The sequence below is a fragment of the Panicum hallii genome, chromosome 8 (genome assembly GCF_002211085.1).
Source record: "Panicum hallii strain FIL2 chromosome 8, PHallii_v3.1, whole genome shotgun sequence".
Classification (NCBI taxonomy): Eukaryota; Viridiplantae; Streptophyta; class Magnoliopsida; order Poales; family Poaceae; genus Panicum; species Panicum hallii.
Genome location: NC_038049.1, coordinates 39,869,752 through 39,882,364, shown reverse-complemented (window position 1 = coordinate 39,882,364; position 12,613 = coordinate 39,869,752). Strand labels below are relative to the sequence as shown.

The 12,613-nt window shown below is 44.2% G+C and overlaps 2 protein-coding genes across 2 annotated transcripts in view; both read left to right on the top strand.

Moving 5' to 3' along the window:
- The window catches only part of LOC112902333 (protein AIR1-like), a 66,696-nt gene that overhangs the window by 38,706 nt on the left and 15,377 nt on the right, over positions 1 to 12,613 (top strand). The window lies entirely within an intron of this gene.
- LOC112903814 (cytochrome b) lies at positions 6,186 to 7,689 on the top strand. The gene is given in 5 exon segments (XM_025973011.1): positions 6,186 to 6,197; positions 6,616 to 6,701; positions 7,059 to 7,081; positions 7,084 to 7,396; positions 7,398 to 7,689. Coding segments are annotated over 5 exon segments (726 nt in total).

Here is a 12,613-nt window from a genome sequence, read left to right as displayed (position 1 = left end):
GATGTAGTGGGATCGTTTGGATTGTTACAACCTCTAGCAGATGGTTTTAAATTGATTCTAAAAGAACCTATTTCACCAAGTAGTGCTAATTTCTCCCTTTTTAGAATGGCTCCAATGGCTACATTTATGTTAAGTCTGGTCGCTTGGGCCGTTGTACCTTTTGATTATGGTATGGTATTGTCAGATCTGAACATAGGGCTACTTTATTTGTTTGCCATGAAGCTCTCGCCTTACCAACGAGCCGACTGTTGATGGCTGTTGGTCACGACTACTACAAAAAAGTGAAGATGAATCTTTCTATTTCACATGGAGGAGTGTGCATCTTTATGTTGGGTGTTCTTCTGTCATGCGACCCGATGGCTGATGTGCGACCTGTGGCCCACGCCTCCTATTCTATTTGTTCAGGGCGGGCGGCGTGAACTCTGATTCGATTCGGGTATTCAATCCCGCTGCTGAGATGATCCCCTTAGTTAGTTTTCCGGTAAGCTAATACGGGCGCAGGTCTAGTTAACGTTCAAGTAGAATCCCCATCAGACTCTCATTTGTTGGTTGGGATGGGATCTTAGGAGAGAAAGGAAAGCCCTGAGACAAAGTGAGCCTACAGGAGGGTGTCAAAATGCCTCAAAGTCTGTGAAGCAAGTTCTAAAGAAAGTTTGAAAGCTCACTGCGGAAAGGGTTTTGACCTGCTTGTCAGATTGCCCCATTACGGGTGTGTTACGACAGCAAGCGAAACAGCTAAAAGCGTTCGCTTCGCCGCGCCCAACTATTCTTATTCACGGGAAAGCTAACTGAAAGATTCGATTCGGACTTCGTAGAGCCGGTGCTGCTGCAAGGGAGAAGGATCTGATAAAAGGCGAAGATAAAAGGCGGATTCTATTGATTTTCCCAGCATTTCCTCAACCAGTGGTGTTCCCATGTGGTGGTATACCAATATTGAATTTGTTTCATTCGTTATCGCTATCCCGGGCCATGCCTTGTAGGAAAGGATCGCTCGCTATAGGTAACCCGTTAATTCGTAAAACATATGTTTCGTACGATATTATGTTTCGTAGAAAGCCGAATCCCGGTATTCGTATAGGAATAGGTGTCTTTGGCCAATCAATTGGAGCTGAAAGTTTCCGCTAGTAATTTTCCTCACCAGTAAAAAACCAGAGAGAGAATTCCAGATATCAATTAACAGCTTGCCAACCTATCCCTAGACCGACGGATTGATTGACTAACCTATTTACCAGGCAGGTATACCAATACTAATTGCAACAGGAGATACATATAGTGTTTAACAGACAGTTGACATCTCACGATGGAGAGACTTTCCAGTTGACAGAAGAGCAATTGCAAGAGATAGGACACAGCTAGACGGATGGCACACATATTTACTTATAGCTTAGTTTCCTATTGACCTCGGCTGTGTAAGGAAATACTTTTTGTGGGTGGCGGTTTTGATTTCTTTTTGTTATTATCTACTTAAAACAACCCATCCATACTCTCTTTTGTATACGAGTAGTAGCGAAATTCCTTGTCGCATAAGTAGCGACCTGCATGAATGGTGTAACAACTGCCCCGCTGTCTCCGACATGGACCCGGTGAAATTGAATTCTCCGTGAAGATGCGGAGTACCAACAGCTAGACAGTAAGACCCCGTGCACCTTGACTATAGCTTCGCAGTGACAACCTTGATCAAATGTGTAGGATAGGTGGGAGGTGGTGACACACAACGACCGATCCTGAAAGACCACTCTTTCATCTAAGGATGCCTAACCGCCGCACCGATCACTCGGGAGGGGGGGACACTACAAGGTAGGTTGTTTATCTGGGGCGGATGCCTCCTAAAGAGTAACGGAGGTGTGCGAAGGTAGGCTCAAGCGTTGATTCTGCTCATGAGCATAATGGTATAAGCCTACCTGACTGTGAGACCGACTGGTCGAACAGAGATGAAAGTCGGCCATAGTGATCCGGGAGTCCCATGTGGAAGGGCTCTCGCTCAACGGATCAAAGGTACGCCGGGTAAAGCTTGAAGATAAGTTTTGTACTCGATTAATTTCTCAGTCCCTCTAGTCGGGTGGGGCCGGCCGGCCGGATCCCCCTGAAAACCGTACGTGCAGGTCTCCCCGCATGTGGCTCACGCCATTTGAGGTGGCCCAGCCCAGCATTCATTCGCAAATCCTCTAGTGAAATTGAGACTGCTCGACCAGCAAGAGGATGTGCGTTAGCGCAATGGCTTTCGCGCTCAATCCCTTGCTTGTTCGGAAGCTAATTTGTGTGTAGGCAGTGCTATCTATCTACCATTGACTGTATCTATTCATTGATACATTGGCTCGCTCCCCCCCTCTTTTTCCAAGAATGAATGAGCTGCTCGGACCTTCCATTTCCGTCAAATGACCCAGCTTCCCCTGGCTCTTCCACCGTCCAGGCTCCCTTTCCTCCCTATGCTCCCCCGGCGCAGGCCCACCACTCTTCGCGCCTGTGGCGTTTTTGCCAGACGGTCTTTGCCAGTAGTGCCATCCTCCAATTCCCTGTATGTTCGATAGAGCCTAATATTCCCCCAGAGTAAGCCGCTTACCCCCCGAACCGTACAAGATAGTCACCACCTATCATACGGCTTTCTAAAAAAATGGAAGTAGCTCGATTCCAGTATCAAGGAAAATGGGTTGTAGAAATCTTCTTTGAGAAAAAGTTAAACACTAGGAAAAATGAATCTTTTTTTAATACTTTATAAGCATGGAAGACCCTAGCAATGTTAGGTATTACTAAAGATGAAGATCGAAGTCCATCCAAGTCTAGAAGTAAGCTCGAGACAAGTGAACAAAGGCTGGCGTAAGCACAAGGGCGAGCTGAAGAAAGCTTTGGAAGAAATTGGTTCTGACGTTGAAGATAGGCTAGCTAGGACTGAAGCTTTGAAGCGGATTGGTACTGCTTTTCCTTTGGGCTCAGGCATGGTTGACAAGTGGGGCTTTCCCTTTTTGTTTCCCTTCGGAACTGGAACTACTGCTGGAGCATCCAATTCGTCAGTTACTGGCATGTCTGTGGTGAAAGCACCTTTTTTCAAAGCAAAGGCGCGCAGCGTTTAATTAAATAATGGGCAAATCGGGAGTTTGCAAGCTACAAACTTACTTGTGGTAGTGTAGAAGAAGGTCTGGCATATCGAGGAATAGGAGCCACACCAACAATGAATGGTCGAATCGTTGAGTAGTAAGTAGTAGGGGAAGTTAATCTTCTTCTTTTTTCGAAGCTGTCGGTTCGTCCTAGTTTTTGGTGAGTGCTTCTTTTTCCAATCCATCCTTTCCCTTCGCTAGTCTTAGTTCTTAGAAAATCAAGTAAACCACTGCCCAGGATTTCTTTTTGGGGCTCGCCCCATCTATAATGTTTCACACACCAGAAAAAACTAGAACGAAGCAAGCTTCATGCGTGGTACCAGATAGATGTCATCAAAGACAGATCACTGATTCGGAGATCAACACTATTCCAGAGGTATATGACAAAAATGGTGGGAGAGACCTCTATGTTCCTCAGCTTAAATCATTCTAAGATTGTTTACAATTCTATCATCTATTTGACATGAGGTCCAGAGGGTGGTCTTGGAGCAAGAAAAGTGTTGAGTCCAGGCGCATCATGGTACGACTGAGACTGAGTTGGGTAGGAGCAAGCAGTTGGATTGGCCTGACTCTTCAAGACCAAAGATACTCGGCTTCCTCTTCATCAAGTCACTAAATTCGACCCTTAGTTAGCTGCACCAAAACTAGAGTAGGGCCAAGCAAAGCCTAGGATGAATCTCTCTTCTAGTCTAGCTTCCGCTTACACTGAAGCTTCCACTCCCATATGGGCAAGAAGAGCTCCTTCTCTTTTTGCCAGAGCAAAGACTCGCCTTTCTTCTTTTCTGGCAGGATATGAAGACGGAAGCATGATGACTGAGATGAATAGCCCATCCTTTAGTGAGCTGCTGAAAGACGTGCTGTTAGCCAACGCGAGTCATCAGTATGCATGGAATAGGGTAGGTTAGCATATATAAAGGACGTGAGATTGAAGCAAGAAAATCTCTTCCTTCCCCTTCCTATGCAAGCCTGATTAGCTAATGGAGACAGAATGGAGTCATTTTCCCTATAGAGCGATAGACAGAACCAAGGCAAATCTCTATGTTAGACATGATGACTACGTCATGTTTTCTTTTGCTGGAAAGCATCCACTCGGCCTTCTTCCCTAGTCTACCACTGATGGCAGACTAATCCCTCGATATGAAAACAATATCGAAGCGAGGATAGAGTTTTTGATCTCTGTTTTCGAACCCGAGACCTTTTGCTCAACCGTGAAAGGCTTTGACCATTCCCAAGAAAAAAAGAAAAATCTATCATCCAATTTGATCTCTAAGATAGACAAAGTCTGGTTCACCAAAGAGCCTTATCCTACGTCACTGCCTCGTCAACCTTACCGCGAATCCCGAGCTTCCTCTTCTCATTTTGATGATGCAAATCATTATGATAATTTTTATCGGTTTGGAGACCATATATCCAAGCCTGAAGCGATCAAATGTAGTTAAACCGATCCCTGGGGATGCTGTTCCAGGAAGAGCTACAGTTGAAGGAGATGCTGGTGAAAGTTCACCTGTTTCAGTTTCAGTTGGAGTACTAGCCCCAAGGGAAGGAGTAGAGGTTGAGAAGGCAAAGAAATCATTTTTATGTATCGGAAGGGAAAGAACCATCCATTGGCAAGCACCCACTCAACTAGATGCTAAACAAGGAATTGCATTTTTCTTGTTTAGTGTACCTAGCACTCACAACCCATTAGTTGGAAGGCAATCACCAACTTAGCACACTAGAGCATACAACTACCTTTAGCAACCTTTTCTCGAGCTAGACTCTAGTAGCTCAAGCCTGCCGTAGTTGGGCAGGACCACTAGGGGATTGGCTCCGGGTGTAGGTAGGGTCAAATCCGCAAGGGTCATGCAAATACATAGGCCCCTTCCCTTCTGCCGAGTTGTTTAGAAGGCGCTTTCCATTCTACGGTCCCTCGGAGCGAAGGGTTAGGCAGGTAGCACGAGCCCTCTGACTTCCAGCTAAGTGCTGTATGCGACTCCCGCGAAGCGAATGAAAGGAAGCTCTTCGAGCTTTCTCCGCCAGCTGCTTATGTAGTGGTCGGCATTCCTACGTGCTCCGACTGATCCCCACTGGTGGCTATACTTGATTTCGTGTCTGATCGAACTTGAAATTAGCCCATTGAGCTTCTTGGATTCCAAACCAGAAAGAAGGATCACACACAAGAAAATACGCCGACATTTGTCCTACTCTAGTTGGTTCTTCAGGCTCCTAACCGAAGCCAAGGAGCAAAACAATCTCAAGAGTAAGAGCTCTGTTTCCGTTCCCTACTTGCTTGCCTGCTTACTTCTTCCAAAAACACTACCCTGTGCCAGTTTCCTTACCTGAGGACGGAACTGCTTTCCTTCCTGTTAGCTATTCTCCCCTGGCAAGAATCTTCTCTCTTCTATAAAAATTATCGATCTTCACGTCGGTATGTATATTGGTCATTGGTATCTTGAAGCCACGGAGAAGGTTAGCTACAATCACTCAATTTGTGGTAATCGAAAATATGTCAAAACGCATTTAAGGTAGACTGGTATCAACATCTTCACCTTAGGTTCTGGATGGTATGATCTGGACTCTGAAGCTTTGTTAGCTCAGGTTAATATTTGTTCACATCTTGCTTCGACAGGTATTAACTGGTAGATCCCTTCCTTAGGTGCCATGATGGGGTATTACTGTTTGAATAGAATCCAATGAAATCATAATTGATCTCGGATAAATAACTCCTAAAGGGTCGTTTATGTTAAGGTCGGTATTGTGACAGGGGTAAATATCCGTTTGTGGAGAGATCACGTTGACACTATGCTATACTAAAGAATGGAGAGGTATCAGACCAAGAAGAGGTTTGTACTGACCCCTGCTCTCTAGTAAAGTCTCAAGCGATATAACAGTAAAAGTGGAGTAATTGTTATAATCTCTCCGATGTTCCCACTGGTGCCTCTTTTTCTAGTGGTACTATAATTCCTATTCCCATCCCTTTATTCCCTTTTTTGGTCTATCTACATTCAAGGAAATTCATACGCTCCATGGACAGAGCAAAAGGTGGAGTGTTGGTCAAAGCAAGCCGCCCTATTCTATTACCAGACAAAATTGGGAGAAGCTCATCCGCTAGAAATGCTCAATAAGGTAAGCTAGGGTTGGCAGAGAAGAAATAGAAAGAATCGAATACAAAACAACTCCGTTGATTGAATGTCAAAGCCTTCGGCCCTTCTTCTTTCTCAACTTTAAAGCTCTTGCTTAAACCGATTGGGAGTCCTCCATCTCTCTTAAAGTTTTCAGGAATCATTTCTTTTTCATTCCAATTCATGTCCTGAAGCTTTGCAAGGATCGGATAAGGCTAAAAAGAGAAAAAGCAGGGCTTGGCTTATTCTATTCATTTGCACCACCTGACAGAGATTCTTTCACAGCCTCGTTCAGCTAGTAGAATTCTTTCTAGATCTCGTTCTTTTCACTTTCTGGGCTGAGACTGTCCAATTTCATTCTTGCCTGGGAAGAGAGGATCGGAACTCACACTCGATCCCTACTCTTTCCTCGTACCTCACAGGTTTTCGAGGCCGAGGGTGAACTGGACTCGCATTCACTTGCTGGGAAAAAGAGAGTGGATCAGGCTACGACTGAGGCTGAGGATAGGTCACAGGACGGATGAGGTAAAGTATTCCAAAACGGAGGATTCCAACCCGAGGAAGTAGGTCAACCACCTTGAATATGGCTCCATGGAAGTAGTTAGGGGATAAGCCCAAGGAGGGATGTGACTCATCAAAGGAAGTTGCCGACTCGTGTAGGTAAGCAAGAAAGTAGACTCCTTCAATATTGGTAATAATCCGGCAAAGGGGGCATTATTCAGAGCAGGCTCAATGGACAATGGGGATGGAATAGCTGTTGGATGGTTAGGACATCCCGTCTTTAGAGATAAAGAAGGACGCGAGCTTTTTGTACGCCGTATGCCTACTTTTTTTGAAACATTTCCGGTAGTTTTGGTAGATGAAGAGGGTTCAGTTCATTAGCTGGTATTGTTTAGTCATTCAGATAGTGACTGGCGCTTTTTTAGCTATGCATCACACACCTCATGTGGATATAACTTTCAACAGCGTAGAACACATTATGAGAGATGTTGAAGGGGGCTGGTTGCTCCGTTGTATGCATGCTAATGGGGCAAGTATGTTTCTCATTGTGGTTCACCTTCATATTTTTCATGGTCTATATTATGCGAGTTATAGCAGTCCTAGGGAATTTGTTTGGTGTCTCGGAGTTGTCATATTCCTATAAATGATTGTGACAGCTTTTATAGGATACGTACCACCTTGGGGTCAGATGAGCTTTTGGGGAGTTAAATTGTTTTTTCAGTCTCCATCATTTACTCCCCATTATTTTAGCAGGCGCCAGTCTTCTTCATCTGGCTGCATTGCATCAATATGGATCAAATAATCCATTGGGTGTACATTCTGAGATGGATAAAATTGCTTCTTACCCTTATTTTTATGTAAAGGATCTTGTAGGTCGGGTAGCTTCTGCTATCTTTTTTTCCATTTGGATTTTTTTTTTTGCTCCCAATGTTTTGGGGCATCCCGACAATTATATACCTGCTAATCCGATGCCCACCCCGCCTCACCAACTGTAAGATGCAGAACGGTGAAAAGAACTGCCAACATTCCAACAGATCCGATGAACAAGAACAATTTAAGAAGCCGGAACATAAGCTGGAAATCCGCACTAAATTTCTTTCTTCCCATGGATACCACCTAAAGAAAGATCCTGATCAGCAACTTAACAAGGGCAGCTCCATTTTGAAGAACTTAAAAAAAAGAGTAACAAGATGCACACCAAAGCAAGTTCAAGCGATAGTTGATCAATAAGTTAGCACTTTCTCAAAATCCATAGATACCTTGTGGAAGAAAAAGATATTGATTTTGGGCTAAGTAGATCCATAGAAGATATATGCTATGAATAGATCAAGAATTGCTAAGCTTACAGAAGAAATTGCATTAATGAGAAATTCATATGAATTTTGGCTTAAGATAGTTACTTGACTTAAAAGCATTCTCGAGTATGTCAGTTTCTATTCCAGCCCAGCAACGAAGTGCCCGTCGGTCTGCAACATTCCCTGGTACGAGTATGCAACATAGTGACTAGTTGATTCTTCAATTCCTTGAAGCCCGTTGCGTAGTCCGTGTCGAGTTGTCCAATCCTTTATCAATAGGTACAACGGCAATCAGCGTCCTTCAATTCATGCTAGTCATTGAGAACTCAGCATGTCGTCGTATTCTGGCGAACTCCGATCCGTTGTTGGCTCTGAAAGTGCATTTGCTAGTTTGAAAGAAGCTGAATCCGGGGGCAAATGGGATTTAAAATGATTCTTCTGTTTCATAGCATGCAGCGTAGACTCACTTGGTAAATAGCCTTCCCTAAAAGAGGCAAGGTGCTCACACATGAAATTCCCTTTTTCAGGATATCATATTTTACTTTTAAGCCATACTAGGGGCAAAGCCATCGAGACTATATCCATCACCAGGATGAAGCTAAGCCTGAATTTCATTAGGATAAGCAAGAGATATCTAGTACGGTAACTGTGGTTGAATTGCTGCATAGCCCCCCCCCCCCCCCCCCACCTAATACGAATTTGGCAAATCCTAGTTCTCAAGTTAGCGCACCATTCTTTTCATTGAGGTAAGTAAATATTAGTAGGCAGCCCGTTGCAAGTAAGGAAAGAGCAAGAGCTAGGGCAAAGTGCTTGAGTTACGGTTGTGGACTCTGAATTATAAGCCGAAGAAGCATTCCTGTTTCCTGGCCCCTTCAAATATTGAAAAATCAACTCTATGTATCTGCCGCCCATATTGATATTGATTTTGCGGCCTTTGTGCAGGTATTGGTATGGGTCATGTTGTTGAGTTGGAAGCAGTTGGTTAAGGTAAGTATATATTGGCACTTCTGGTTTCATGGAATTTCCAGCATAGGGAAAAAGTCTTGGTTGGGAGGGATATTTGGTATTGAATTGGGTCTTGGTTGTGGTGGTGGAGGTGCAGGATTAGGTCTAATATGAGGTCTCATGTTTTGAGCTGGTTCGGAACTTTCATCTTTCTTCTGGTGCTGCAAGGACCTGCCTCAAAGTAGATCTTCGGAAAGCCTACGACAGCACGGCAATTTCTCAACAATAAAAAAACCCATCTTCCCTTCCGGCGACTTATAGATGGGATCTAAATCTACAAACACGTCTTTTTTGAAACTCGATTGAGTCTATATTTAGGTCTTTGAGACAGGCTCAAAATAAAAATCCAAATAGGTTGGAGCTGCTTTTGCTTACTCCTTTCCTTGGTACTGCCTAGTAGGAAAGAAAAAGACTCTATCTCGAACCGTTGCCAGCAGCTTAGAATTCTACAGTGACACAGGCATGCATGTATCAGAACAACAACGTGATCACAGCTGCTGCTACGAGGACTAACGTCACAAGGGAAATCCGGCTGGAACTGAAGGCCACCGATTGCGCGGCACGGACGTCGAAAGCTCCCCCATAGTCGACGGGGGCACTAGTCCTGGGATGGCATCTGCTGGACGGCCTGGCTTACTCGATCCTGTGTGCTTGCATTGATTCAGACGTGAGATTAAGCATGCAGAATAATGCTAGCCTTGCTTCCATATGGATATAGGTAAAGAAGACTACCCCGCCAGAGCATACATACCCACACTACCTAAATGCCTAGATCTCTCGATGCATCACGGCTTTGAAAGCAAATCAGTAGACAAGGGGCCTAGACACAAACAAGGGGCGATGCGAATGGAAGCGCAATCAGGTAAAATAACAAACCTAGGTTTCCCGCTTCCGATTACTAAAGTGCTAAACCAACCGTCCCTCGAGATGGAATGATTTGAAGCACACTGGATATCTGACTTATGACTACCAGGAAGACAAGAACGTAGGGATCATCATCAGTCTTCTTCGGCTACCTGTCTCAAATGAAAGTCCCAGGCTAAAATAGAAAGATTTCGTAGTTAGACCGTTGATACCCTGTCTAGCTGAATAACTGACCACAGGGAGAATGGCAAGCTTCCTCGTTAACTTGCGAGGGTCAGCACTTATTTCGTATGGGGTGCAACTACAGTGCTTGGGAGGTCTAGTGATCGGTCTCAAAAGTAAGATAGGAATGGTCATAGAATCGATTATATGCCTTCTCTTTCCATAAGACCGATGATACTTACCAGAAGTTAAATACAGAAAAGTAGAAAATTGGAAGGAGCAGGATCCGAAGAGGTAGCTGCTACAAGAATGGAATATTGCAAAGCAATCGCTTCTGAAAGAATTTGAACTAATTGTGCCACAGTCGAGCGTTTTTGCCCAATCACAACATAGACACAATACAATGTCTCACTCTCATTTGTGCCCCTTGAGTTCATTGGCTTTTGGTTTAATATAGTATCGATAGCTATTGCTGTTTTTCCAGTTTGTCTGTCCCCAATTATAAGTTCTCGTTGACCATGGCATATAGGAACCAGGCTATCCACTGCTTTTAAGCCTGTTTGCATAGGTTCGTGGATAGATTTACGTTCAATAATCCCTGGTTGGGTGGCCAAAAACACTAAATATGCCTTGTCAAGCTTTCAGCTAGGCTCCATAGCTCTCTTTGTAGCTAAGGAGATCCCAGAAAAAAAGAAGAAGGCACTCCCCTAAACATTTCTCATAGCTCAAAGGAAGTCGAGCCCCTCCTAGAGCGAATGGACAGACCAAATCAACCAACTCGGTCTTCAAATGTATGCTTACTAAGTGTTGTGAAACCAATGGTGAGGATTGGTCACATAGGTGACCTACAGTTGGGTATATACACAAACAACCTAAAAATGAGAGGAAAGACTCCATGAATCATGGTGTATGGAGCTCTCATTCCCCGGTCATCAGTCTACGATTGGCAGTACCGCATCGATTGGGAGACATAGAAAGCGATCGTTTACACAAATTGATCCACCCACCGCCTGTACAAGAGCAAGAGCATCAAGCTTGGCATGAAAGGCAGTGACGTGACATTTGTTTCATTGCTTTAGGAAAGGAGCCGTACCTTTGCTTTCATCAATCGCTTCTGATTCCCTTCCGTGCATAGGTTCTACAACTAGATAATTATCTAAAGGGATAGCGCTAGTTCCAATCACAACCTTAGCAGAGGACCCCTTTTCCATAGTAGCAGAAATCTTTCCATTCGCCATTCGTAGTAGTTATGAGCTCGAGCTTGTGGAGATGTTAGTTGCTAACTCGAATTCATGTAATCCGGCTGGGAGCTGAATTGCCAACTTCCCCACTATTGTCTGTCCCGAAACTTGTTTATCCCTGGACCCTCTCTTGTTTACTAGCGAATCCGGTAAATACTTTATAAAGGAAAGGTATGCCATCACAAAACATAGGTTCAACTCGGAGACCCATCCCGTTGTGACAGTTCGTGTACTTGTAATGCTAGACATATATTTTGTTAGTGTGAAATATGTGTTTGTTAAGTGTAAAGCTTGTGTGTGCTTGTGTGAAGCTTTTGAAAATTTAAAGTGCAAGTAAAAAGGGTATTTTTGTAATTACAGAAAAATCTAGGGTTGTTTTTGGAAAATGTATTTGGATTAGGGTAATTTCAAAATAAGTAAAAGGTGGTTTTGTAAACATGTTTTTCTTATTTTATTCCCTATAAAAATATATATCTTTACCCAAAAAGTTGCATTAGAAATGCATGTGCTGAGTTGTGTAAAAATTTTGGGTAAAGTGGTAAAAATAGGGTATTTATGTAATTTTATAAAAGTATAAGTCCTTTTATGCAAATATTTGATTTACAAAAGTAACTTTCAAATTTACTCAGGACTAAAGTGTAAAAAGTGCAAGTCATCATGACATGTCTATCCAACCATTATGACGAGTCTATCCCGTCATTATGACGTGTCATAAATGCTTGCATTTAGGTCCTGAATTTTATAAAGTTACGCTCTTTAGGACAAAAGTAATTCAAATCCGACTTTTGTTCAAAAATTCACGTGTAAAAATATAAGTTTTGAGTTTTTGAACTTGAGCCCTAAAGCAATGTTGTAGAGTTTGAAAAACTCTCCAACTTTTGTTTTGGGCATTTCTTCATTAGGGTTTTAAATCAACAGGAAATTTTGCTTTACAAACAAGTCCCTACAGTTTTCTGAAATTACGCACAAGTCCTTGGGAAATCTCAATTCTCTTTCTCCTCTGTTTTCTTCTCACTGGTGCCTTTCTTTTTCCCCACCGCCGGCGTCTGTTCTCTGGCCCATCCTTATCCCCATCCTGTTCTTCCCCTTTCTCTTTCCTCTACCGGCCGAGCATGCCACAAGCGCGCAGGAGCTGGGCGGTGGCGCAGCGTGCGTGCGATGGCTCGGCGCGCGGGCGAGCGCAGGCGCAAGTACGCACGGGAGGCTGCGGGCGAGCCAGGCAGCGGGCGCCAGCGCGAGGAGCCGGCCGGCGCGGCAGCAAGCACAGGAGCGTATCGCGCGGCCCAGGCAGGGCGCTGGCGAGGGAGCAGGCGAGCGGAGCGGGCGGGGGTAGCTCGGCTGGCGCAGGCGGG